The sequence below is a fragment of the Corvus moneduloides genome, chromosome W, assembly GCF_009650955.1.
Source record: "Corvus moneduloides isolate bCorMon1 chromosome W, bCorMon1.pri, whole genome shotgun sequence".
Lineage (NCBI taxonomy): Eukaryota > Metazoa > Chordata > Aves > Passeriformes > Corvidae > Corvus > Corvus moneduloides.
In genome coordinates, this window is record NC_045510.1 from 17,288,154 (window position 1) to 17,314,492 (window position 26,339).

Here is a 26,339-nt window from a genome sequence, read left to right on the forward strand (position 1 = left end):
CCCCCAAGGGGAGGTATTAGAATTTATAGTTGATACAGGGGCAGAGAGAACTTGTGTAGCAAATATTCCAAAAGGGTGTAATGTGAGTAATGACGCTGTGAAGGTAACAGGAGGAAAAGGAGAAGGGCTTAAAGTTCCTGTCATTAAAAATGTAGTAATTGAAGGGGAAACCAGAATAGGGATGGGAAATGTCTTATTAGTTCCTGCAGCAGGTTGCAACTTATTGGGGAGAGACTTACAGGTACAATTAGGAATAGGGGTTATACCGGAAGAAAGGAAGATGACGGCCAAAGTGTTAAAACTTGGCCAAGAAGATGAGGAAAAGATTAACAAAGAAGTTTGGGCGGGGGAAGGAAAGAGGGAAGGATTGAATATTGACCCCATAAGGGTCACGACTGAAAGAGAAGAATGTCCCATACGTGTGCGTCAGTACCCCATATCCTTAGAAGGAAGAGAAGGCTTAAAGCCGGTAATAGAAGAATTGATAAAGGATGGGACAGTGGAACCTTGTATGTGTCCTCATAACATCCCTATTCTCCCAGTTAAAAAAATCTGATGGGACGTATAGATTGGTATAAGACTTAAGGGAAGTTAACAAGAGAACTCGGACCTGTTACCCAGTGGTACCCAACCCCTATACCCTGTTAAGTAAAGTCCCACCTCAGCATCAGGGGTTTAGTGTAGTGGATCTTAGAGATGCTTTTTGGGCTTGCCCGTTAGCAGAGGATAGTCAAAATATTTTTGCCTTTGAATGGGAGGATCCAAGTACATACTGGGAGAAAGCAGCAATTAAGATGGACAAAATTACCACAGGGATTTACTGAGTCTCCAAATCTATTTGGGCAAGCTTTAGAAGAAATACTGCAGACTTTCCCCACTCCTCCTGGAATACAAATTATCCAATATGTGGATGATCTTTTATTATCAGGGGAAGCTGAAATTGAAGTTAGGGAGGCTACTATAAAACTATTGAATTTTCTTGGGGAAAAAGGATTAAGGGTATCAAAAGGGAAACTACAATTTGCAGAATCAGAAGTAAAATATCTTGGTCACTTAATAAGTAAAGGTAGCCAAAAGCTTAATCCTGAGAGGGTTGCAGGGATTTTCTCTCTTCCCCCTCCTTCTTCAAAGAAGGAAGTTAGAAGACTGCTTGGATTATTGGGATATTGTAGACTATGGATTGAAGGGTATACGCAGGCAGTAAAATTTCTATATGAAAAAGTGACAGAGGGGGATAATATAAAGTGGACCAGAGAAGATGATAGTAAATTAGAAGAATTGAAGTTGAAATTAGTCTCGGTACCAGCTTTAAGCTTACCCTCATTAGAAAAAACTTTTCATCTGTATGTGAATGTGGAAAATGGAGAAGCTCATGGAGTTTTATTCCAGGAATGGGGAGAGGTGAAAAGGCCAGTAGCTTATTTATGAAAATTGCTAGATCCAGTGAGCCATGGCTGGCCAGTATGTATTCAGGCTATGACAGCTACGGCTATTCTGGTAGAAGAGAGCTGTAAACTTACTTTTGGAAGTAAACTAATTGTGTGCACACCTCACACAGTCCGAAATGTGTTAAATCAAAAAGCTGAAAAATGGTTAACAGATTCTAGGATGTTAAAATATGAAGCAATTCTGATAGATAGTGATGACTTGACACTAGAAGTAAACAAAAGTTTGAATCCAGCTCAATTTTTATATGGAAAACCAAAGACTGACTTAACACATAATTGTTTAGAAATTATACAATACCAAACTAAAAATTGGGAAGATCTAGCAGAACAGGCTGTTGGGGAGGATGAAAGTTTGGTAAGAAAGTTTCACAGATATGTAGGCTTGGCAGAAAGATCTCTGAATGTAGAAACTGGGGATGAGATAGAAATGAAAGCAAGTTTTGATATAGAGTAAAAGATGTTTTGCTGAAACACTGCCCACTGAATAACTGAGAAGGCAAAGGTTGGAGATGAGTTGGAAGGAGATTTTTATGAATAGGACAAAAGTATGTGACTACAAACAAAGACGTGTTTTTCACCAAGTAAATAAGTCTCAAGAAGAGCATAAGTAAATAGAAAACATGTCTTTACCAAAAAGAGAGATATGGCAGGCAAACAAGTAATGTTGATGTAGGAAGAAGAAGAGAGGTCTGAGAATTTTCCACTGTAAGCTTAAATTGTAACTTACTTACTCTTGTGATTGGATAATAATGCCTGTAATATGGTGATGGTAGTAGTTATGATAGGCTATAGGCAAATGTAAAGGTATTGTGTATGGTGCTTATTGGTTGTTATGTATTAAGATACTCTGCAAAGAAAAGTATATAATGCTTTGTAACTTCAACAGAAAGTGGCTTCAGGTATGCCTACAGCTGGAGCTGACAGCTGTAGGGCTGGCTCTGGATACCCACTCTCTGAAATGCTGTAACTTCGCCTATGCAATAAACAGCTTTCAAGAGAGCCGCCTGAAGTCCAGACATCCTTCGTGAAACTTTCTCGTATAACAGGCCCTCCCAGAAAGGGAAAAAATATATATTGATGGTTCATCTGGATGCTTACAAGGAAAAAGGATGTCAGGATATGCCTTGGTTGATGAGACAAATATGCAGAGCATCGAAAAAGGGAAATTACCTTCAAATTGGTCAGCTCAATCTTGTGAATTATATGCTCTAAAAAGAGCACTGGAATATTTAGCACAAAAGAAAGGAACCATATATACTGATTCAAAGTATGCCTTTGGGGTAGTACTCACCTTCGGAAAAATTTGGGAAGAAAGGGGGTTACTTAATTCAAAGGCAAAGGGACTGATACATGAGGGACTCGTTTTAGAGGTTTTAGAGGCATTAAAATTGCCTGAAGAAATAGCTGTAGTACATGTTAAAGGACACCAAAGGAGAATTACCTCAGAAATAAGAGGGAATAACTTGGCAGATCAAGAGGCTAGAGATGCAGCAGAAAATGGGACCAAAAAGGTTATGTTAATTTTGACCCCAGATAAGGAAGAATTGGAAGTTCCAAAATTTAGTGAAGCAGAAGAAAAAGAATTAAGTAAGATAGGGGGAGAGCAAGATCAATCTGGGAAATGGAAACTCTCTGATGGGAGGCAGTTACTTAATAAGCCACTTACTAGAAAAATATTAGAAGACATGCATCAAAAAACTCATTGGGGTACTCAAGCTTTGTGTGATTGCTTTTTAAGGAATTATGGATGCATTGGGATCTTTGGATTGGCAAAGCAAGTAACTGAGAAATGTATAACTTGCCAAAAGGTAAATAAAAAAGTAATGAGAAAAACAACACTAGGAGGCTGCGAGTTTGCTCTGCGACCGTTTCAAAGTATCCAAGTGGACTTTACTGAACTTCCCCAAGTACAGAGGTGGAAGTTTTTATAAGTAATAATAGACCATTTAACTCATTGGGTAGAAGCTGTTCCCACTGTCAAAGCTACAGCTAATGTAGTATGTAAACCCCTTTTGGAACAAATTATTCCCAGGTATGGAATGGTTAATAGAATAGACTCAGATAGGGGGACACATTTTATGTCAAGAGTTTTACAGCAAATAACTCAAGCCCTGGGAATAAAATGGGAATTACATACCTCATGGCATCCACAAAGTTCGGACTGGGTAGAGAGGATGGACCAGACTTTAAAGAGAACTTTAACAAAACTAATGATTGAAACACAAATGTCATGGGAAAAATGTTTACCTTTGGCCCTATTGAGGGTCCGAACACAACCCAGGTCAGACCTGGGAGTGTCACCCTATGAGATGATGTTCGGATTACCCTTTCTGACCACCCAACATGAAACTGCTACTTATGAAGTAGGGCAAATGAGTGTTAAAGGATATGTCACCACAATTGCAAGGACCCTTGAAGATTTGCGGTTGAAAGGGGTAATCCCTCAAACCACACCTTTAGACTTTAAAATCCATAATATCCATCCAGGGGAATGGGTACTAGTGAAAACACGGAAAGAGCAATCTTTAACTCCACAATGGGAAGGTCCTTTTCAGGTGCTACTGACAACTGAGGCAGTGATCCAAACCAGGGAAAGAGGGTGGATCCACACCAGCAGAATTAAAGGACCTGTGGAAGAACCTAAGGAGTGGACTATAACATCTAAGTCGGGTGATATCAAGTTGACTCTTAAGTGAGGACTGGGTGGTAATGAACTGGGAAGACCCAAATGATCCAAGGAATGTACCAAGAATCACGCCTAATTGGGAAATAAGGCCAAGCTTATATCAAGTGCCGTTTGGACAAATTTTGAGGAACCTCCAACACCCCCTTGGGGAGGAATACTTCCACTCCAAACTGGAGGATCAGGACTGTTTCTGTCAAAGAGTCCTCATGTTTTAGCCTTAGCCTGTGATTTGTATAAAGAGGATAGACTGTATCCTAATCTCGAGATATCACAACCTCCATCAGTGCCATACCATATACCCTGTCTGATTCATCCCAATACCGGACATGCGAGCTGGGCTAAATGTAAATGCATAAATTGTGAAAAAAATTGGTACTGCAGTTCACAAAAATGGCACCCTCATTGTATGGAGTGTCGAATGACAAATTTATTCCCTATCCAAATAGAACTAGGAATAACCAAGGTAATAACTTTGCCCTGTGGATGGGAATTACTAGTGACTGTTGAGTGGGAGGTACCTGAGGAATGGTGGGAAAATTACGGTGCCAAAAGTGATTTGCCTGGAAAATAGCAAAAAGAAGTGACAAGGAAATAGAGGGCAAGACCGGATTGGCCACTATAACTTGCCACTGAAAGATCATATACACCTGCTGTGGGTAGCAACCCCATAGGCATGGGAGGTGGGGGTATACTCCATACCAGACCTCTATTATTCCTCCTTCTGTCACTCATTTTTTTGTCTCTTCCCTTTCGGGATACCAGCAAAATCATGTCGCAAGTGCTACTGAAAGCTTTACATGGAAAGAAACCAAGGTTCCTTTTTTATTACACACACCCACATCAACAGTCACTGTTATAACCCATCCAAACTAGGTACCTGTAAGCAAAACAGGAAAAAATACTGGATTGCAGAAAACTTAGGAATAAGTGGTAATAGGTGGGGAAATGAATGTCCAAAGGGGGAAAGATGTGTTTGTTTCACATTTGCCCTTAAGGGTAGAGTCCAAGATTTGGTAAAAGAACAAGTAGTAAACAAAAAGGCAAAGCCAACACAGCAATCTAATTCTGTGTCAACCCCACGTCAAGATTTGTATACGAAACATAGACAGCAATTAGAAAAGGAAATAGATATCTCGAGATTTGGGAAAAACCTGTTTGTGGAATTGGGGGAAAGAATAAGTAAGGAACTAAACATAACCAACTGTTGGGTCTGTGGAGGGGCCTTAATGACAGAGGAATGGCCATGGAAAGGCAGTAGCTTAGGCCCGGTTGAACTCCTTAAATGGAACCGGACAAATATAAGAGGGGAAAATCTACCAGAAGGGTGGATTTTAAGTTCAACAATAATAGGAGAAGAATGTCGCTGGCGCACTGGAAAGAATTTTCTTAGCGAAGTAGGAAATATTCCCTGTAAGAGATATAAAGCTAGTAATAGAACTTTTACATGGTGGATCCCAGAGGAATCAACTCAGTATTGGGCCCAGAGAAAACCAAAAGGGAAAAATTGCAAGTATAATAATGAAACCAGACTTTTTCAATGCAATGATACAGGCAAGAATCCTTATTTTGGGATCACAGAAATATCCAAATTTTGGGAGAATATAAATCAACAGAGAAATGATTATTGGAAAGCACCAGATGGCTTATTTTGGATATGTGGGAAAAGAGCGTACCCAAAACTCCCCTCCCGGTGGAAAGGGAGTTGTACTCTGGGGACCATACAGCCAGGATTTTTCCTTTTGCCAGGTCCAGATGGAGATCAATTAGGAGTACCAGTTTATGATGGCCTAAAAAGAAATAAAAGGGAATTGATTGGGGGATTTCAAAAATGGGGAGATGAAGAATGGCCCCCTGAACGCATACTAGAAACATATGGGCCAGCCACCTGGGCACAAGATGGGAGTTGGGGATATCGAACCCCAATTTATATGCTGAATCGGATTATAAGACTCCAAGCAGTTGTGGAGATAATAACAAACAAAACTGCCCGGGCATTGGAATTGATATCAAGTCAACAAAGCCAAACCAGAGCTGCAGTGTATCAGAACAGGTTGGCTTTAGACTATTTATTAGCTGAAGAAGGGGGTGTCTGGGGAAAATTTAATACATCAGATTGTTGTTTGAAAATAGATGACAACGTGTTGGAAAATGGTTAGAGGATCAGGGACATGGATCATTGAAAAAGGTACAGATCAATAAAAGAACTGTACAAGCAAAGGCCTGCATGAGAAAATGCCTGCGTGAGAAACAGGCCTGAGAACCAAAATGGAGTTTTAAGGAGGTACAGAGCTGTACTGATAAAATGTACTGACCATGAAAAGGGAGGGAGAACTTTGATTTCTCAAGTCAAAACATAAATAATAGAAGCTTGCCAAATGTAGTCTTTTGTTGGTGTCTCCTCCCCCTGCCATGTAGCCCTGGGAGAGGGGCCCTGAGGGGACAGACACGGGGTTTCCCTGTCCCTGCTCAGCCTTGTTCCCCATTGGTTGGTTTGTGTTCCCTGCGCGGGCAAAGGACCCTTGGTCCCGTGACTGAAACAGTTCCTCTGCAGAGCTCTGGCCATGCGGCTGGAGAAATAAACATCTCTGAAACAGCTATCAAGAATCTGCCTGTCCGTATATATTTCCTTTCCATGGGACTCCTGGTTTGATATATGTATGTTGCAGTATCCCCACTGCAACATAATGGTGGAGAATTGTGAGCAGAACGATCCCCGATCCCTAAGCGACTGATTTGTGTGAGTAAACCCTGGAAACTTTGGATTCCTCTTCTTGGTTTTGCTTTGCTATTCCATATCTAAACTATGGAGGAACCGTGGGAAGACTCTTGGCTCTCAGAGCCGCATATGGACATTTATCTTAAAATGATTCTTGAACAATGATTTGTAAATTTTAGCTTGATTCAAGCTCAAAAAGAACTGAAACACTTCCTGGCATGGTTGTTTAAGAACTTTTTCTATGTTTCTTGGGATTTAATTCTTACCAAGGAGTTTTGGAAGGCCGTTTGGACCCAGTTAAATTTTGAGTCAAAATACATGCCGATGGAAGAATATTTTCGTGAATATTATTTAATTACCGAGACTGTTGAGCAATGTCAGCTGTGTCCTGGCGAAGAGAAGCCTGGCGCAAGGACCGTGCGACCCAGGCCACGTGCACCGAGCGCTCTGCGAGCAGCAGCGAGGCAATTCCCACGTGCGGGCGGAGCCAAGCGAGCCGCAGCATCGGCAGCAGAGCAAGGCGCGGCAGGACCCGGCGGTGCCTGCCCGGCCCCGCGCAGCGCGTGGTAGAGCGAGCCCCGTGAACGCCCAACCGAGAGGGGCGGCGTGCGGGCGGCGGCTGGCGGCAGCGGCGGTGGAGGGGAGCCGTGCCCAGCCGAAACGCGCGCTAGAGCAGGGCGCGGGGAGGTCGTCGCTCGGGGGCCCGGCCGAGACGTGGGTACAGCGCCTGGCAGCGGCAGCGAAGCTGCGACCAGAGGAGGCGAAGCACGGAGAACTGAGCGGCGCGGCCCGGCCCGGCCCGTGCAGCCCCGAACGCGACCCCGGGAAGAGCGCGCAAGCCCCAGCAGCTCCGGCAGCCCCAGCAGCTCCGACAATTCCAACACGGGAGCGACCGAAAGAGAGAGCAAAGATGCAGCGAGACAGAAAACAGCAGCCACTCGGAAAAAGGAAAAAAACATAGTAGCTAAGATCTTAGGGATAGTAAAATGGTATAATGTTAAGCAAAATTATGGTTTTATAACAAGGTGTGACAACCAGCAAGACGTATTCGTGCATAGAACTGCTATTAAAAAGAATAACCCTGAAAAATGCATCCCAAGCTTGAGAGATGGAGAGGTGGTGGAATTCAAAATTGTACTAGGTAGAAAAGGGTTACAAGCATCACAGGTCACTGGGCCTGATGGTGTTCCTGTAAAAGGCAGTATATATGCTAAAAATTGTAGTCATGTTAGACAATATCTCCATTGTAAGCCCCCCCTACAGTCTCTCTTTCCTAATCCCACCTTTCCCTTTTACCCTGTGTCCTATTACCCCCAGTGTATTCCCAATCCGTTTTTTTATCCATGGTTTCCCTCACAAAACCATGCTTTTGCCAATTGTTTCCCCAAAAATCCCTTTCCAATGCCGAGTGGGGGATGAAAAGGGGGAGGGAAGAAGTTAAACCCTCTCCTGCCTCAGTTTCCCCACAAAGCATGCTCAGAGAGTTCTGTCTCCCTTCTGTCAGCCCTAAGATGTTCCACAGAATCTGTTTGGACATTTAAAGACTCAGGAGGGTGGCTTGTTTTGTTTTGAAACTTCTTGTTATGTGTCCTGGGTTGCAGTGTATTCTATCACCATCCTCATGAGGTGTTGAAATCAGGTGGGGCAGTGTTTCCTTGCCTCCTCCCCCCAGACTATCTTGCTGTTAATGGCCCATCATTGTCCTGCTGCATGACTCAGAGATAACTCCCTCTGGACTATCTTCTGTTAATGAGCCTAATCAACACTTGGCCTCATGACTCATTACTCCAATGTGAGATGCTCCACCCAGAGGGAGGAACCAAGCATCCCATCGTGGATATAAGCTGAGACTCTGAACACCAGAGACAACGCCTTTCCACTGGATTTCCAGAGGACAGGAGCTACACAGCCACCACTGGACCTTCTGAGGAAGAGCAGACCCTTTTTTCTACAGGATCACCGCTTCAGAGGACTGCAGCCACCATTCTACCAGACTGCTACCACCACCCTGCCTAACAGGGACTCAGGTTGTATCTTGACTCTGTCAGTTTGAACCAGTGTTTTCTTTTAGTTTTTTCTTTCCTTTTCTTTAACTTCCCCATTGAATTGTTATTCTGACTTGGTGCCTCCCACTGGTTTGTTTTCAAACTAGTACATTATGTTTATCCAGTCGTTTTCATTCTCCTTTTATTAAAATAAAATGGGTGAGGTGTTGGGGTCTCCTCCCCCTGCCATGTAGCCCTGGGAGAGGGGCCCTGAGGGGACAGACACGGGGTTTCCCTGTCCCTGCTCAGCCTTGTTCCCCATTGGTTGGTTTGTGTTTCCCTGCGCGGGCAAAGGACCCTTGGTCCCGTGACTGGAACAGTTCCTCGGCAGAGCTCCGGCCATGCGGCTGGAGAAATAAACATCTCTCTGAAACAGCTATCAAGAATCTGTCTGTCCATATATATTTCCTTTCCACGGGACTCCTGGTTTGATATATGTATGTTGCAGTATCCCCACTGCAACAGTCTTTTATCTAACCCAATTATGTAGAAGTAAGAATGCACTTTCTTAAGTTTAAACTAATTAAAGAACTGATAAGCATGTATACTTACACTATATAAGTGCCTCTGTATTGCCAATAAACGAAGCTTGCTTTATCAATCACATTGATTGTCTGCATGTTTTCCCCGCCGAAGTCAGCAACAACGGGAATGCCATCCTGGATATAGCCAAGGATATCAGAAAAATAGCCCATGTACCGGTCAAAAAATGGGAATCAATGTTAAAAACTAGCTGGTGGGATAATGTATTGGGAATAGAATGGTGGAAGAAGCTAGGCTTCTCCCTTTTATGTGCTACAGCTGGTTTAATATTTCTTCCTTGCTTGATCCCCTGTTTTATTCGGCTAATCACCAGTGTAGTCCAAGGTATGCAAGTGGTAACAATGCCTATGGACCCCAAATTTGCTACATCTGGAACAGCACAAACGATAATAGTGTTAAAGAAACAAAATAATATGGAAGATCCCTTTGAAGAAGCAAAATTGATTTGTGAAAAAAATGAGCGAATGATGGAAGTTAGAAAACAGGAATTATTGCTCAAGCCAAATGATTTATAAAAATAAAAGAGGGGGGATTGTGATAGATACATATTATAATATTGGCTTTCTGCAAATGTTAAAATGAATGCTATATGTATAATGTTAAAGTAGCTTTGTTATAAAGATGTAGTTTTGTAACAATAACTAATGCCTTTATTTCTGTCATTAACTAAACTTAGACAGAATAGTAAAATAGCTAATATAGTTATGCTTGTGGTAATTGAACTGTCTGCTTGGTTGGATAACATCCAACCAACGTGTGTTGAAGACCCCTGCTACTGACATGCCAACTATCAGCAACTACCATCTGCAGAAACCATGGACCAAAGCCCACTCTGGAAGTGATAATAAAAACTGACTTAAACCACAGCCAAGAAATGCGCATGCTCTAAAAAGGCGGATACAAGGAGGAGCCATGCTAAACAGTTCCTGGAACATGTAAACTAGTTTGGGGGAAAGTTTGAATATGCATAATTGATTATGAATATGCATTAGGCTGATACAGTAGGACAGGTATGTAAAGGGTGTCTCCACAATAACAGGTGTGCTCTTGGCTAAGTGCCAAGGCACCCGGCACCATGAATTTTGCTTTATTATCTTTGTCCTTTATTGTCCTTTATTAAACTTTTAAATCCTAACAGGAGAGTGAACCTCGTTTTTCACAGTTTCATCCGTTCTGGAGAATTTTACAGCACTAAAAGAGTTAATCTCACCCGGGCCTTGCATCAGGAGTTTGCCTCTCGCTGTTGGTCACGTGATCTCTGCCGGTCGGTGGCCGGAGCTCTTGCGGTGTAGAATTTCATTTCAGCGGCTGCACTGAGGGGCTGCGCCGGCTGTTCAGCGAAGCAGAAGCGGCTGAGCTCTTAGCCAAGCTTCGCCGCGGCCGACCTGGCCGGGCCGCGCCGAGCAGGGCCCAGCCCGGCCCCGCTGGGCTGCACGGGCCCCCCAGTTACCTGTCCAAAAACCGGAAGTAAGAGAGCTTTCCCGGGGTTTGTTCATTCTTAAATGTGGACCACAGAGGTGTGTCAAGCTTAAGTGGCTTAACAGAACTGTCAGTATTCAAACTAGCCAGCTAATTGGTTTTGTCGGGTCTGGAGGAAGCTGTCAGCACCCTCTTGCAAAAGAATCACTTCCGTGGCTGATGGATTTCTCCTTAACTAAAAACCAAGCTGTGCTAAACCACGACAATACCATGCTCTGCCAGTGAGCAGGTGCACAAGGAGGGGAGGAGGGGGGGAAGCATAGCCAGGAGTTGGAGCCTATGCTGGAATCACTTCCGGAGTTTGTCCCTGGCCTGGGGGGGATAATAAAAATGCTCCTGTACCTCTGCACCTAAGACCTGATACAGGGCAGGGAAGGAACAAGACAATCCCAATTACAAAAATGAAACATGCAGGGAGGTAATTTTTAGGCTACTGCTATAAATGACACAGCAGCACATCAAAACAAGCTGTATAACTAAAAGCACCACTATCTGAATTATTTCAATTTCAGAACCCATAGTGCTGTAGGCATTTACAAAACATTTACAAAGCTGTGAAACCCCTGGGCTACATTAAAATTAATATACATAGGGATGACATTTTCATTTTAGAAACTTTTTTCCACCTAGAAAGGAGTTTCTTGTGTATCTACACTAGACCTAATGTTATATTAACATACTCTTTCTAAGCCCTACAGGTATAGCCTTTCTTTTTGCTTCTTCATTACTCTTACTTTTCTCATTTCAGGTTTTCCCCTATTTTAGGGATGCATCAGACAAAACAAAAAGGTCTTAACACATAGCACAACTTCCCTAGGATGAAACAGTCAATATTTTCCAAAAATAATGAATGTGGATTTGATAAGCATGCTGAACACTCATTCTGTCCACTAACTAAAATGATAGTTTATTTTTTAAAAGCTAAGCATACAGTAGTCTAGTTTTTTTTCTTTTCTAATGTTCAAAGAAAGCTGTATAGAAAACCATCTTCTGTATCCTTCAAAGTTTCAGAAAATCTTACACCTCCAGGAGCAGCATATATTTGGCATCCCAGCTAGAAAACCAACAACTTCACTGTAGGATGTGGCTCAGCAAAATCCTTGGATCAGCTGCAGTCATCACAACTAGAGCTACCAGCCCAAGGTCCCACAGCCTGGCAAACATTTGCAAGGAACCAGCATGACCACAATACTTCAGAATGAGATCTAAGAACCATCAACCCAATTTCTCCAGAAAGAGCTCCCACTTTTCATGTGGGCAAAGAATTGGGAAACTAAAATACTGTGTTACACATGCCGCTTTCAGAAAGCAAGCCAAAGTCTCATAAGTTTGTAGCAAAGCTCCTCTGAAGCTGCTGCACTTTGACAGGTTCTTTTTCTTCAGAAAAGTCATACTGGTGCTGTGTGGGCAAGAGCATGTTTACTTCCATTTTTGTGCTAAGAACAGAAACTGTCTGCATCAGTGTATGGGAGCAACATGTGATCCAATGCCATCATCTGTCAATTTGCCATCATATATCAGTCAGTGCTTGGTGTATGCTAGAGATACAGGCTCAGGAGGATTTCAGACAGCTGATCAATAGTGCCAGTATGGATGGCAGGTTTGGAGGCTGAAGGACTCAGAAAAGCTTCAGACTACTTTCTAAGAATGGCTTCCCTTCAGCATTTAAAAGCATACCTATTGCTTCATTTTGAACATTAGCAGATCAGCAGGCCTGCCTGTCATTGTTTCTAGGCAGATCTCTGACAATTATCCTGGAGTTCAGCAGGAAGACATCAAAAGGTAAGATGACACTTAACCTACACAGATGAACAGACATTAAAAAGTATACATGCTGGTCAAGAATGCAAATTTTTAAGGATTTCAAGAAAAGCCTAGCTTTACAAACCTCACTTCAGGACCCTTCTCACACTGCCAGCTACTGGCCAGACTCAGAGGAAACTGCTCTCCTAGGATACCCTCCAGCCTAAACAGGATGAAAAAATATTTCTTATAGTGTATGCACTTCAGACTGGGCAAGGGACCTTCTGTTCTCTATTTGCTTTCAGCAGGGGATCATGTTTCAAAACAGTTTTTGATAGCTTTAGCAGCAGTTCATACCAGCTCTCAGATTTTGCCTGGAAAACAAACTTCTACCTCAGCCCTTTGGATGGGGAAAACACTGCCAGATTCCTTTGGCCTTCAACATTGGACAACTCATCTGTCCCCAAGACCACATGAAACTGAAAACTTTTATACTGGGAAGAGAAAAAAGTCCTGAGATGCTAAAGTTATTCTATACTTGAAAGCATGTGATGGAGGAGAGAGGGAAGGGTCAAACAGTTACTGTAACAGAAAAAAGCAGCAGTATTGGGCAGAACTGTGTGGCAAATCACTATGATAAACCTCAGTCACCTTCTGAACTGCAGTGATTCTTGCAAGCACCCAGTCCCTACTTGCAAAATACAAACCAGGAGGTACACAAAGTAGACAAAGCCCCTGGAAGTGTTGTACCAGACTTGTTCTGTCCCACTTCTGAGCCCAATGCCAGCATTTCTAGGCACACAGAAAAATCCCACACATCCAGTCATAGCAACAACCTTCAACATAGACAAGCTTTTACTATGCACTCCATTAGTTAAAAATGAACTGAAACCCCGAAACAAAGGTTCAGAATATTCTTTTAATGCAAGTGTTAAATCTCTTTGTGAAAATGTCTTAATTCTTGGCTGCTGAAGAAGAAGGAAACCTATTTCCAAAGCTTACTATGACAGCTGCATAATATACCATCCTACCCTGCAACAGCAGGGCTGGACCAGACCATCTCTTTGAGTTCTGGTCACTCCATGGCCATGCAAATGTGCATGCACAAGCCAATTCCATCCCTCTACTATTATCATGGGGTTTCTAGAAAATACTTATGCGTATTGTTTTTTCGTCTGCCAACAACTTTTCCAAACTTCCTAATCTCACTGCTATGCCTACTGCTTTCAACATGAATAAAGAGGGTCAGCCTTGTCATACCTGCTGTCTCTGCTTGACAAAACACACACCCACAGACACCCACACACACACCAAGTAAGGCATGCAACAGGTCTACATCAGCTTTTATGAATAGTTTTCTTCCCCACCACAAAGGTTAGAAGCTGAAAAAGCAAACAAGAAAACACCACCACCTAGCTAAAAATATTTTCACAATTTTTCAACACTCCCACCATAAGAAAAGTGGTTTTCTTGCCACTGAGGGGTAATTTAAATTTGTAAACTGTCTTTCTGTTCACAAGACAATTATTTTGTTCTCAACTTTTTGCAAACACTAGTTGCAACAAGAAACTAAGGACTGGTACATGAACTCTAAATTATGTACAGTTTGATATACTGGAAATCTCAGTAGTATCTTCAGTGCTAACATGAACCAGCCAATAACCTATCCTCACCTACTGTCAAAAGGATCTGTACAAGTACTCTATTAAAATTATTTCCACTTCTCCAAATATTTCATATCACTGTCTCATGCAGTCGGATGCCAAGATGGAATTTGCTTACTCCAGGTGCCAAAGGGAATCAACATCTTGAATCAGCCCATATCCAGCTTTCACTTTAATGCCAAGGTGAACTGTATTTCAACAGGTCCCAGGTTGCACATAACAATGCACCTTCAAGTGAAGAGTGAGGCAGACTGAATTAAGTGGAGAGGAACACACAAAGGAACCTTTCCCAGATGGGAAACAGATAACCACATTCAAGCGTTCTGCAGAATGCAGCTGAGGCACAGCACACACAAGCAAGCCTGTAGCATCAAAGCAAAGCAACTACACACTCAAGAAATCATCACCAAGACTACTTGGTGATGATCTAACATCTCCCATGACTACCAGCCAGCTGGCCTTCCTTCATAAACGTCATTTCAGAAGATACCAAGAGTCCAGGACCACTCTACCTGCCCAGTTATGCAGCCACAAAGTCCAACAAGCCTGTATACTTCCTTCTCTGCAGATTCCCCAGGGTCCCATGTAGTAGTGTAACCTTTATGTCAACTTCTTCAGCGCTCATTAACTGAGTATAATTGTCCATGAAATGGAAAAAAAACCCAAAAACAACAAAATTAAAAACAAATGCTCTGGCGTGGGGGAAAAAAATCCAACCCTTACAGATTGCTTCTTTATGTAAAGAATTTTATGTGAGCAAAACTGTAATTTGACACAGATGTTTCTTTGCAGAACACCTGAATTTCTCACACAAGTATCCAATAACATTTTTCCACTAGAGCAATGGCTATAAAATCAGCCACAGAGAGCGTCCCACAGCTTCATAGCTTCATACAACTCACGCCAGATACGCGTATTTAACGCCCATCCCGTGTGGATATCCCGTCCCTTGGGAGAACCTCTCAGACCGGACTGCGCACAAGCATCGCCCAATTCTTCCCCCAGATCTCACGTATATTGTAAAAATCAACTAAAACCCCACCAGGCCTTTACGCCTCCAGCGGCTCTGGCTGCCCGTCCTTACTTGGACGGGCTCCTCAATCTTACCGCCGCTCCCCACTCCCCTCCCCTGCACTGGAGCCCCACTGGCCGAGGCGGCGCGAAACACTCACCTCATGCACCAGCCAGGCCGGGGCGTTTCGAGACGTTACTGCGTTTGGAGAAGCGACGTTTCAACCGAAGCAGGAGCACAGCCCCTTTTGCCCGCTCCCTTTCCCTTCCCTTCCCTTCCCTTCCCTTCCCTTCCCCTTCGCGGGCGGCTTCTGCCCTTGCTACCGACAACACCCAGGGAGATGACGGCCGTTACACAACAATCGCGGCGCACGGGCACAGGGGCACACACCCCCATGGCAAGGCGGCAGCTCCCGGAAACAGCGCGGCCTCACTCGCCCCTCACCAGCGGCTGCATCTCGGCCCGAACGGCTGGCACCTGGAACCGGTCTATCTCCTCCATCATGATGGTGGAGACAAGGCGGAAAGTAGACCGAACGCGGGGAGACTCCTCAAACGTCGAAAGATTGCGACAACAACGCCACCGCCGACCACAGGTTCTGCCTTATCATCGTCGCTGCCGAAGTGACTCAGCCGTGCCGCTTCCGGGCCCGGCCGCCATCGCCCCGCCCTACATTTGCATATTCATGAAAGGCGGGAATTCTGGCAATAATTCCGGGGTCCAGACGCTCGGTTCTCCGCGGCCCTCGCCTCACTGCCGCAGGAACGTACAATTCCCTCCCTCGGGAGGCGTGGGGACACTTCACGGGGAGATGGAGAGGAAAGGAATAGCCAACACCGACAGCGTTCTGCGCCCGGATTAGTCGCACGCCTCTTGTGGCGCGTTGCCATGGTTGCCACTATCGACTTCCGTTGGCCGGAAGAACGTGGGGCTATTGTGAGGAGCAGCTGGTGGCGGGGAGCCGCTGCGGTAGCTGCCATGTCAGTCAAGGTGGGCAACAGGCACCGGCTGGTAAAGGGTCTGACATGAGCGGGCATCGTAGCAGGGTTGTGCCGCGCTCTCCTGTGATAGCGCCGTGGTGAGCTCACCACCTGTGCTGTGACGTCACCCCCCGAATGGCGTCGCTGCAGTGCTTCGTTTTGCAGGAGAATAGCGGTTCACACGAGGCAGCATCACTATGCGGCCCTGCTGTCTCTACTGCCCTCAGCTCCTGCTCTAAGCGCGTGCCCCAGCGTCACTGGTGTGACACCAGGCCCACAATGACATCACCATTCCCACTGTCACCACCTGTTACATTGCCATGCTCCTTTCCCTCTAGGGTGCCACACAGAGCTGTAATCCTGCAGGGCTGGGTGGGACATGGGGGTTTGGCACAGTCCCTCCTTGGCACTGCTTGCTGTGTCGTTACATCATGTTGCATCATTCTGCCACTGATATCCTGCATGTTCCATGGTACTTCTATGTGTTGCCACCCTATTCAGGCAAACCAGCGTGTCCCAAAGCTGCAGCACCCAACACTGTCACAGTACTGTTACATCCCTATGAGACTACAAAGGTCTTTGGTCATCATTATATTATGCCTTTTTGTCACTGTTACAGTGTATGACACTTCCAGGGCAGGTTTTAATGCACTTGAGATGTCCCGAGTCTGTCAGAGAATCTTTAAGGCTGCTAAATGGATAGGTTGAAATCCCTGTTTTTAAAAAGTTAAAAAAAAATACTTTCAATTATACTTACCTGTAACTTTTATCACTTTCCTTTTGTTTTACTATTTGGTCTTCCCTCAGTTCAGACAATTGAGGTTATCTGCTAACCTTTGTGGCCCTAACCCTTCTCTGGGAGCAGTGGTGTAGGTGGATGTATGTCTGTGAGACCTCACTGTCTACCTTGGGCTCTGCATGGGCATCTCTGTATGCATCCTCTCATAGGATGAAGGGCTCAGATTCATTCCTAGATCTCATCTACTACTGGAGTATCAAAGTATTTGATTTAAAAGCAGAGGCTGACCTGGTAGATAAAACCTTTTTCATAGCCGGTTTATGTCAATCCCAATGTATTTGATCTTTGGGTTGGGGAAAAGAGGTTTAGCATAGGTGGCCCAGAAATGACTGAGAACAAAGCAGCCTATTTCCTCAGTCCAGAACATGTGCCAGAAATCCATAATTAACCAAGTGTGACATCCCACCCTTAAGGGAAGGGACCACCCAAACTTCATAAATGCCTGTGGTCAAAAGGAATGACAAAAGTCAGAGGGTCTGCAAAACCTCACAAAGTTTTATTAGTAAATTACACACTTGGCATGGGAATTAGTATGAGTCTCTGACCTACTATATAAGCACACGGCAGTGGGGTTTGGATAAAGGAGTAAAATGAAAAGGAAGAGATAAAAAAAGAAATGAATTAAAGAGGAAGATAGAGAAAGAGAGAAAAAGACATCCAGCTGATGGGATGTCTAGGCTGCTGGGGGCACTGCCCAGGCTTGGTGGGGGTACCTTTTTATATATAGGTTTTCCTGCCCTGAAGACAGGTTTCTCGATTTCTATGCAAATTAATTATCATGCACAGTCTGTTCTTTCAGACCTTTCTGGAAATGGGTCAGAGAGCTTCAGAGGTGTCGTGAATGAGTGTTTTAGGGTTGCATAAGGAATCACCAGCAAAGGTATTTGCAAAAACAGGTTTAATATAAAAGTGAAAGCATGGCAAAGTTCGTTGGCATGGTTCACTCTACTTCTTACTAGATGGTTAAAGCACACAGAGAAACAGCAAACAGAAGTCCAAAATCAATAAATCCAAATTTAAATAAACCCAAAACTATCTACGTGGGGAGAGAAAAGGATAGGAAAGGGTAAGGATAAAAAGGTGTGCCGGTTTGGCCAAATTTAGAAATATATCCTCTGAGAGAAGGCAGGTTACAAACCACCAGGTTCGGGAAAAAAGAAACTTTTTCTTCGAAGGAAAGTGAAAGAGATAAAAACTATTTATTTAACAAACACACGGGAAAAGGATAATAATGCTAAATAATAATATCTCTCGCTGTGGAGAAAAACCTGGGAAAATGTTAGAATCCTCCCTTTGGTCTCCCTCCTCCTCAGAGCTGGGACTTGGCCCAGGGCCAGGCCCTCTGTGCTCGGTGGAAAGTCCTCCCGATGTGTTCTGATATTGAAGCAGTCCAGCAGAAAAAGGGAAAAAATCCGAAATTCCCGGAAAAACAAAGTTCAACTCTCTGGAGGGAAAAATACCAAAAAAATGGCTAAACAAGCAAGCAGGGTGCTTTTCTCCGCTCCCACTCTCCCAGCCGCAGAACGCAGAAGCCAAAAGAAAAAAAAAATGAAGAGAACGAGAGTGTGTTATCTCTGTCTGCGTTCTTGAGGGTTTTTTCCTTCTCTCTCTGCTCAGGCTCAGTTTAAAAGCATAGAAAGGTATATATACTAATTTCTGGGCATAGTGCAGCAATAGGGAATACAACATCAAGTCACCCCAAGACAAAAGGAATATGAAAGACCCTCCTGTTGAGTCACAAGGTTCAGAGTAGACCCCAGTGCTAAACTGAGCCCTGGACTGGACTTGACCAACAGTTTATGCCTAAAGGCCAAACAGCACTACTTAGCCTTAACACTTAAACTTGAAAAAACTTAACAATACTTAGTTGATAACTTAAGTGTCCTGATTTTAGCCAGGACACGATTAGTTTTTTGCAGTAGCCAGGAGGGGACGTGGCTAGGGCTGAGACATTATTCTATACCCCTCACATCATCGCTGGGGGTGGGGGGAAAAGGGACTCTCTCTCTTCTGGAGAGAAGGGGTTCCGTCTGGTCAAGAAAATATGGCTTCGGTCGGGGTCGAGCTCTATGGTGAGCATTTTGCATGTAAATCACCCTCTCTTTTGTATACTTTTGTTATTACTATTGTTGCTTTTACTGTTTGTTTTCTTATATCTTTGCTGTTTCCAGTAAATTGCTTTTATCTCAACCCGTGATCTTTACCTTTTGTTCCTCCAACTGGATTGAGAGGGGAGTGGAAGCAGCACATGGTTTTAGCAGGAGTACAAAACTGGGGAATACCATTCCTAAACCTCGTCATTTAAGTCAAACAGCTTAGCAAATGATTCATATAGACTTTACTATACCACAACAGCAACTCACAGGCCTAACTTACAAATCTAAAGTACTTAAGAATCTAGTAGAGCAGCATTCCTGGTTGTCCTGGTTTAAAAGGGTGTCTGCCAAGGAAGGTGGGAACCCTCCTGGAATGGAAAAGATGACCCCCTCCCTCCAAATTATTATAACTTTGAAATTACGGGGCTTTCAGGCAAAGATATGGGAAAAGGAATCACAGTTCTTTACTAGAATATATATATATACATTTTTATATAAAGACAAACAACAACAACAGCAACACAGCAACAAAAAAACAAAAAAACAAAAAAACAAAAAAAACCCCAGAAAACCCAACAACAGCCTTTTACCTCTCGTCAAGCAATTTCTCCTTTGGTGTAGTTACGGCCACAACCGGCAGGGGTGACTGTTGGCTAGTGTTGGGGCAGAGAGGCTGCGGTGAGTCACCCGCGGCTGCAGGAGGCGTTCCGATGCAAGACGGTCTTCGGCACCGCTAACGGCAGCTAATACACGCTGGGAAGGGAGGCAGGGCTTTATTGCGCTGTCGCACTACCGTACAGAGAAGAGGTCCGACAGGGTGTTGCTCCGGCTCTAGGCAGCCCTCCATGCGGCGGCTCCGGGGGCAAGGGAGGAAGGGACGACTCCCCCAGGCACCCAAATGGACTGCGTTGGTCTCTCGGTGCTTCTCTCTTGCGAGCAACGGGCTCACAAGCCGGTGGCAGGCAGAGCTCCACCGCAGTGTTGGAAAAAAAAAATCCATGCGCAGGAGAGTTCCAAAGCGAAGAAGCACCACACCACCGTCTCTGCTCCCGACCAAAGACTGCCCTACCCCCAGCTAAGAAACTGCCGAAACCATACCGCTTCTCCCTCAGGCATCACTCCTAAACTCTAGTTTCTCTGGCTGGGCCATTACCGTGGTATGTGGGAGTGCGTGGCCATTTTCTTTTGTTTCCTAATTGCCCCTATTTGTCTCTCCGGCCACCCCCTCCCACTGCATATGATATGCAGAAAAAAACTCCACTACTGGAATAAGTATTAAAGTAGGTATGTTTATTATAGCGCTGGAACACATGGGGGATAGTTCCTCTAAAGTCATGCGTACCGACAGCTGCATTCAGCTTGGTATATATCGGGTTACAAGTTCTATATTCATTAAGTTTCCCAATATGCTTATACATATTCATTACTTAACCTCGCCTAGCCTTGCCTAGCCTCGCCTCGCATTACAATGACCCTAAAAGTCATTTACATCTGCGTTGCGCTTGCGCAGTGCTTTCTGGTGGTCGTGGGCAGGGGTCGCTGAGATAGGGTAAGGGTCTTCCTCAGATAAAGTAAAGAGTCTTCCTCCTTCTGAACTTTTCACCTTGCTTCCCTGCGCATGCTCTTTATGTCCCTGGCCCAAGTCCAAACTTCAAGGCTGGTTTAAGTTAGTTTTAGGTTGAAAACAGGATCTTTGGTCAAGATTCCTTCTCTTTATCAATAGTCTTCTATCTTCTCATCCTGCTTTGGTAGGCACAATAAGTGTTGAGCAAGCTGTATGCATTGCTTTTAACAAACAACTTCTTAGCAAATAATTTAACTTCTGCTTCCCCATCCCCTTTGATTCAGTCCCTCCTTTTCTATAGAGTTAGTAAATTCTTTTACTAATACATAAATTCTTTTTCTAATAATTTTTTACAGTAAGCATCCCTTAATGCTTTTCCATGTGCATTTGACAAAGTAGTTAAAACTGATAGCTTCTTTAGTACTCTATAGTTCCAAACAAGCAACATAATAGACAACACAAGGCAAGCACTCACCAAAATTAATAAAACAATTATGGGGTGACATAGTGTATTCAGAATGCCAGTTGCAGTAGGTGACCACTCGAAAAGCGTGTCTCACTAGTTATGACTTGCATCTTGTTTTACTCTTTGCAAGATTCTGCTTATTTCTTGTGTCACGATGGATGGTGACTAAGGTATTTTTCTCGTTTTTCCAGATTTCTTCTAAAATCTCAATTAGGTCCTGATGTTTCACTAATTGCTTTACTAATGTGAGATCCATCCCAATAGGTGTGGCTAGCAATTTATGGTATATGGTGTAGTTAGACCTTATCAATTGATGAGACACAACCGGTGCTAAATATGAAAAGTCACACCCAACAATCTTGGTAAAATTACAAATACAAAAATTAGAGTGATTCCTGGCTGACACTGAACCATGCCATATATCAAATCCCTCCTGATGGGAGAGAATTTTCTAAAAGTCCTTGCAAGGAGTTTCAAAGATAAACCGAGACTTTTCCTGGAGTTTCAATGCTGCCGGATAGTTGTTTATTAAGTCTTATCAGAGGAACAGAGCCACTAGCGTGACCCAGGTACAGCATAGAGCACAGAAAGCAGGAGAGAAGTCTAATTATCAAGACTTACATGGCCTTTTAAAGATAATTTAACCAATAGTTACTAAAAATGTATATTATTTTCACTTTCCTACCAATTATTCAGTAACATGACTAGGAACTGCGGAATTCTCTATCCAATCATTCCAAACTACTTTTACTGCAGAACATGGAGTAGTAGAAGAAGGAGAAGAAGGTTTAGAGAACAACAACAATCCTCCATTTTGATATTTTTTATTCTTATCTATTTACTACAAAGAGAAACCCAAAACCTCTAAATTTTTCACCCTGTGACAATCTTACATAGTAGTCTATCACCTAATTCACACCACTGTATTTTCTAGTTCTTGTCTGATCGTTGGTAATTTTTTCCAAGGTTGGAGGTTAAAACAGTGTTGTTCAGCGGGGTAAGAACCCTTAAAAACAGGTAGAGAAATATTCTCGGCACTCTGGGTTCCTACATCTCCCCCTCCTGTTTGAATCAAAAACACTTCCTTGACAGCTTTGTCCGTGGCTCATCTAGCACAGTGAAGTATACAAGGCACAAATACTAAAAGAATTACAGCAACAGTTAAAACATACAAACCTATCTTCAAATTTTTTCTCCATAAGGGTATAAGGTCAAATCAATTGAACACATCATTCAACAATGATCCGCTTTCTTCTCCAAGTTTAGCTATTCCATCCTCTAATTGCCGTATACTTTCATGGATGGATTTCAAATGATCCGACAAATTCATACAACACATACCTTCAAATTCTTCACATCCATGTCCATACACTAATAGAAGATAATCAATTGCTGCTCTGTTTTGCAGAGTCTCGTCTCACACTCTGAACATCAGTTAACATATCACTCAATGTGAGAGAGACAGCATGAGAGTTCTTACTTAGCCAACAGCCTAATTGATCCAATTGTCTTAAGGCTGCTCCTGCAGCAGCACCAGGTAAAAGGAGAGCTGCAGAAAACCTTTGTCCAAAATTCCAAGCTATCAATTTGTCATTACAATCAGATTTATATTGCTCAACAAATCTTTTTTCCCTATGCTTATGTTCTTTTATCATTTTTGCATTAGGAGTTAGCAAAGAAAGCTTTCCAAAGCTGCATGGACCGCCTTTGACATTAGAGGGAATTGCAGGCCAAATTCTGTCCCCACAAATGAGAAACATCCCTCGTGGCAATTGCAATGGATCCTGGTTGAACGATATGCTCATCTTTACTGTTGAATTGCACCAAGATGTTGCATTTCTATATATCTTGTAATTTGGAGTGACATCTGTTATCTTGTCTTTATTTTGTTTCAACCCTGGAGAACTGAATACTACATAAAACTCCATCTTTATTGAACCAAGAATTTCCAATTCCTGAGGTTCGTAAGGAGCCTCGGGAAGGGATTTGGTCCAAACATCCCAACTTTCCACTTGATTTGAATCGAATCGTAAAAGTTTTAGATTAGCATGTTTGGAAGGTGGCCATTTGTCTGCTGGTAGTCCGACCAAACATGTTGAAAATGGTTTCTTTGGCCTTGAATGAGTTAGACAGATGGTATCTAGGCCTGATGCATTGGCCAAAGTCTCCCAGACATTTTCTTTTGGTTGTTTTACTGGGAAAGCTGCATTGCTTAAGGCAATCAGTGAGATGATAAGACACAAGTGTAATACCTGATTGAACTTCATTCTCAACAGCTTTATCCCACATAGGAATCTCTGATCTGTAACACAACTTATACCACACTCTTACATACAAAATTTATACCATTAACTTTCCCACTTTTTACATAAGACTCAGTCCACAGTTCTTGCACAGAAAGACAACTGATGTCTGTGGCATCGACAGCAGTACTGACACTGATTCACGTCTGCGTGCTCGCCTCCTTGTTCCCGGAGTCGATTCCTGCTTGTTTCTGGACTTGATAAAGTTTCACGTTTTTTGCTGGAATCCACTTCAGTCCTGCACCTGTTAAGACACAAGCATACCCTTGTCCCCAGGTTATTAGTTGAAATGGACTTTCAATTTTCCCTGTCTCTGGATTTCTGATCTAAACCAAAGGGTTTGCCTTTAACTTTACCTCTACGGTGTTGGAAAATGTTTAATTATAAGCGAATTTGATTCTCCAAAAAAACTGTTTTTAAAAATCTTAAAATGTACAGCACTTTATTCCAGCGCATTTGAGGCATAGCCTCTGCCTCCCCCCTTTTTTTGTTTAACCAAAAAGGGATTTTAAAGTTTGGTGTGTTCTTTCAATAATTGCTTACCCTGTAGGAGAATGAGGAATACCGAAGGAGTGACGTGCACCCTGACTCATTAAGAATTTATGTAGCTCTTTTGCTATATAAGCTAGACTATTGTTTGTTTTTAGCTTTTAAAGTATACCTAATGATGCAAATGCTTGCAGAAAATGCTGACATGCATGTTTCGCTATTTCTCCTGTGTGCAAGGAAGCAAATACTGCATTGGAAAATGTATCCACTGGCAGATGGATATTTTTATATTTTCCAAAAAATGAGTATTTGGCATTTGCCATTCTGTCAAGAGCCTTTTGAGCCTCAGGAGTAAGAGCCCTTGTGGGGTATGCCCAGCCCCTGCCCTGGAGGGATCTCTGCTGAGATAAGAGATTTTGTAATCGCCCAGCAAGACTCCCTGGAAAGGCAACTACTTCTTTGGTCACGGCAAGAAAAGACAGACCCACAATCCTTTAGGAGACCCTATGCAGGTCCTTTGTAACCCATTGGACTTCACCCATCCCCTGTATCCCTATAAAAGCAAAGGCCTCTGCCCCTGTGAGAGAGAGCTGTCGTCCCTGGCTTTCCCCTTCGCCGGAGGGGACCAACAATAAAGCTACCTTCCGTGCGGAACCAGCCACACGAGCCTCTCGTCTCTCTCTCTGGTCTGGCTTGGCCTGGAGGCTGCCCTGCAGAGCTGAGCTGGAATCACGAGCTGATAATCACTAAAGAGCTGACAGTCTCTGCAAGGGCCCTCCTGGCCAGCAGCTGAGGGAAGACACCGGGCCTCGGGAAGGCGATTCCTTTCGGGACCATCTCCCCGGACCGGTCACCTCTTCCTGGGTCAGAGCCACTGACCCCATCACCAGCTGTAATAACTGGCGCCCGAACAGCCTTGGACCCCGGACCCCGGACCTGGCCTGAGCTGCGTCTTGACCACGCCAAGACAGAACCAGCCGTTCATGTGCTGATCCTCTGAAGATAGACCTACGTTTTAGCAGGCCTTTTGGACGGGGACAGTTCGAGACCCTAGCCCCCCACCTTGGACAGAAGTCCCTGAGGACCAAACTGCCAGACCATCCCCCCAGCAGACCTTTCTAGGAGCCAGCCTCACCAGAAAATGGGATCTGTAAGTTTAAATTTGGGGCTCTCCTCCTCTTTCTTGCGCGCAACTTAAAGTAATTTTGGGGTTTTTTCTCTTTTTTCTGCTGCGGGAGAAACTAAGATGGGACATAGTGTCGCGGGTTCGGTTTGTAACCGGGCAGAAACACCAATTTAGTGTAGTGGTTTGGTCCAAAATACTCATTACTGTTTATCTTCTGTGAGATAAGAATTAGGAGAAATGCAAAGCAGGCACCAAACTTGAAAGAATATAAAGAAGTTTATTAACAGACCTAAAAGAGGGAAAAAAAAAAATTATACCACCTTCAGAACTCTCCTCCTCCCCCCACCTTCCTCCCTTCTCCCACTGACAATGTAAAAAGACAACCCTTAAGATGTTCAGTCTGTTTACCACTGCCATAATAACCTTGTTCAGTCCATTTAGAAAGAGAAGTCTCTTCTTGCCCATGCTATGAAAACAGTATCACAACGAGACAGCCGCCCACTTCCAAATATTGTTCAGTCCATTCAGGAAGAGGTCTCTCTCTGCTCACATGCGAGTCCCTTCCCCTGACTTGCGGCTTTTCCCACAACTGCTTTCGAGGGTCCACTCTTGAAGTTCTTTGGGGTACAGTTTTAAGGTTGAGCCGTTCAGAAACAAAAACAGAGGCCCTTCTCCTTCCCTGGGAGCAAAGGGTCTTCATCATCTTCATCGTTAGGACTATCTCTGGGAGCATCTCTAGGGACTGAGGTTTTCTCCTTTCCCGTTTGGAGCAAAAGTCCTCATCTGGTCCATCTCTCCCTGTCCAAACTTCTCATGAAATTACAGCTGCGTCAGCATCTGCCTATCTCAGCGCAGGTGCTTTTGCTCACGAGTTGAACACTCCACCCCCCATATCTTCATGAAATTACAACAGGATACTCTGATATATCATAGCTTCACAACAGAATTTCAGCTTTAAGCATCTCCTCTCTCTCTTCCCTCAGGTTTTCAGCTCTTCACAGCAATAAAAGGGTTAATCTCACCTCGGCCTTGCAGCTTTGCAGCTGGAATGTTGAATTTTTCTTATCGCAGTGGAGAGGGGGGAGAGCCTAGCCGCTCCGGCTGCCCACGGCAAGGCAGTGGGGGGGGGGGGTTCCACGGCTGGAATAGGTCCATGGCTTCAGGATGGCCGTGGCCCGGC

The 26,339-nt window shown here is 43.8% G+C and overlaps 1 protein-coding gene across 1 annotated transcript in view; it reads right to left on the reverse strand.

Moving 5' to 3' along the window:
* The window catches only part of LOC116437401 (protein FAM219A-like), a 261,478-nt gene extending 245,638 nt beyond the window's left edge, over nucleotides 1-15,840 (reverse strand). The window contains exon 1 of the mRNA XM_032095067.1: nucleotides 15,781-15,840. Within this exon, the coding sequence (XP_031950958.1) occupies nucleotides 15,781-15,840 (60 nt within the window). The remainder of the gene's footprint in view (nucleotides 1-15,780) is intronic.
* Between the last annotated feature and the right edge of the window lie 10,499 nt (nucleotides 15,841-26,339).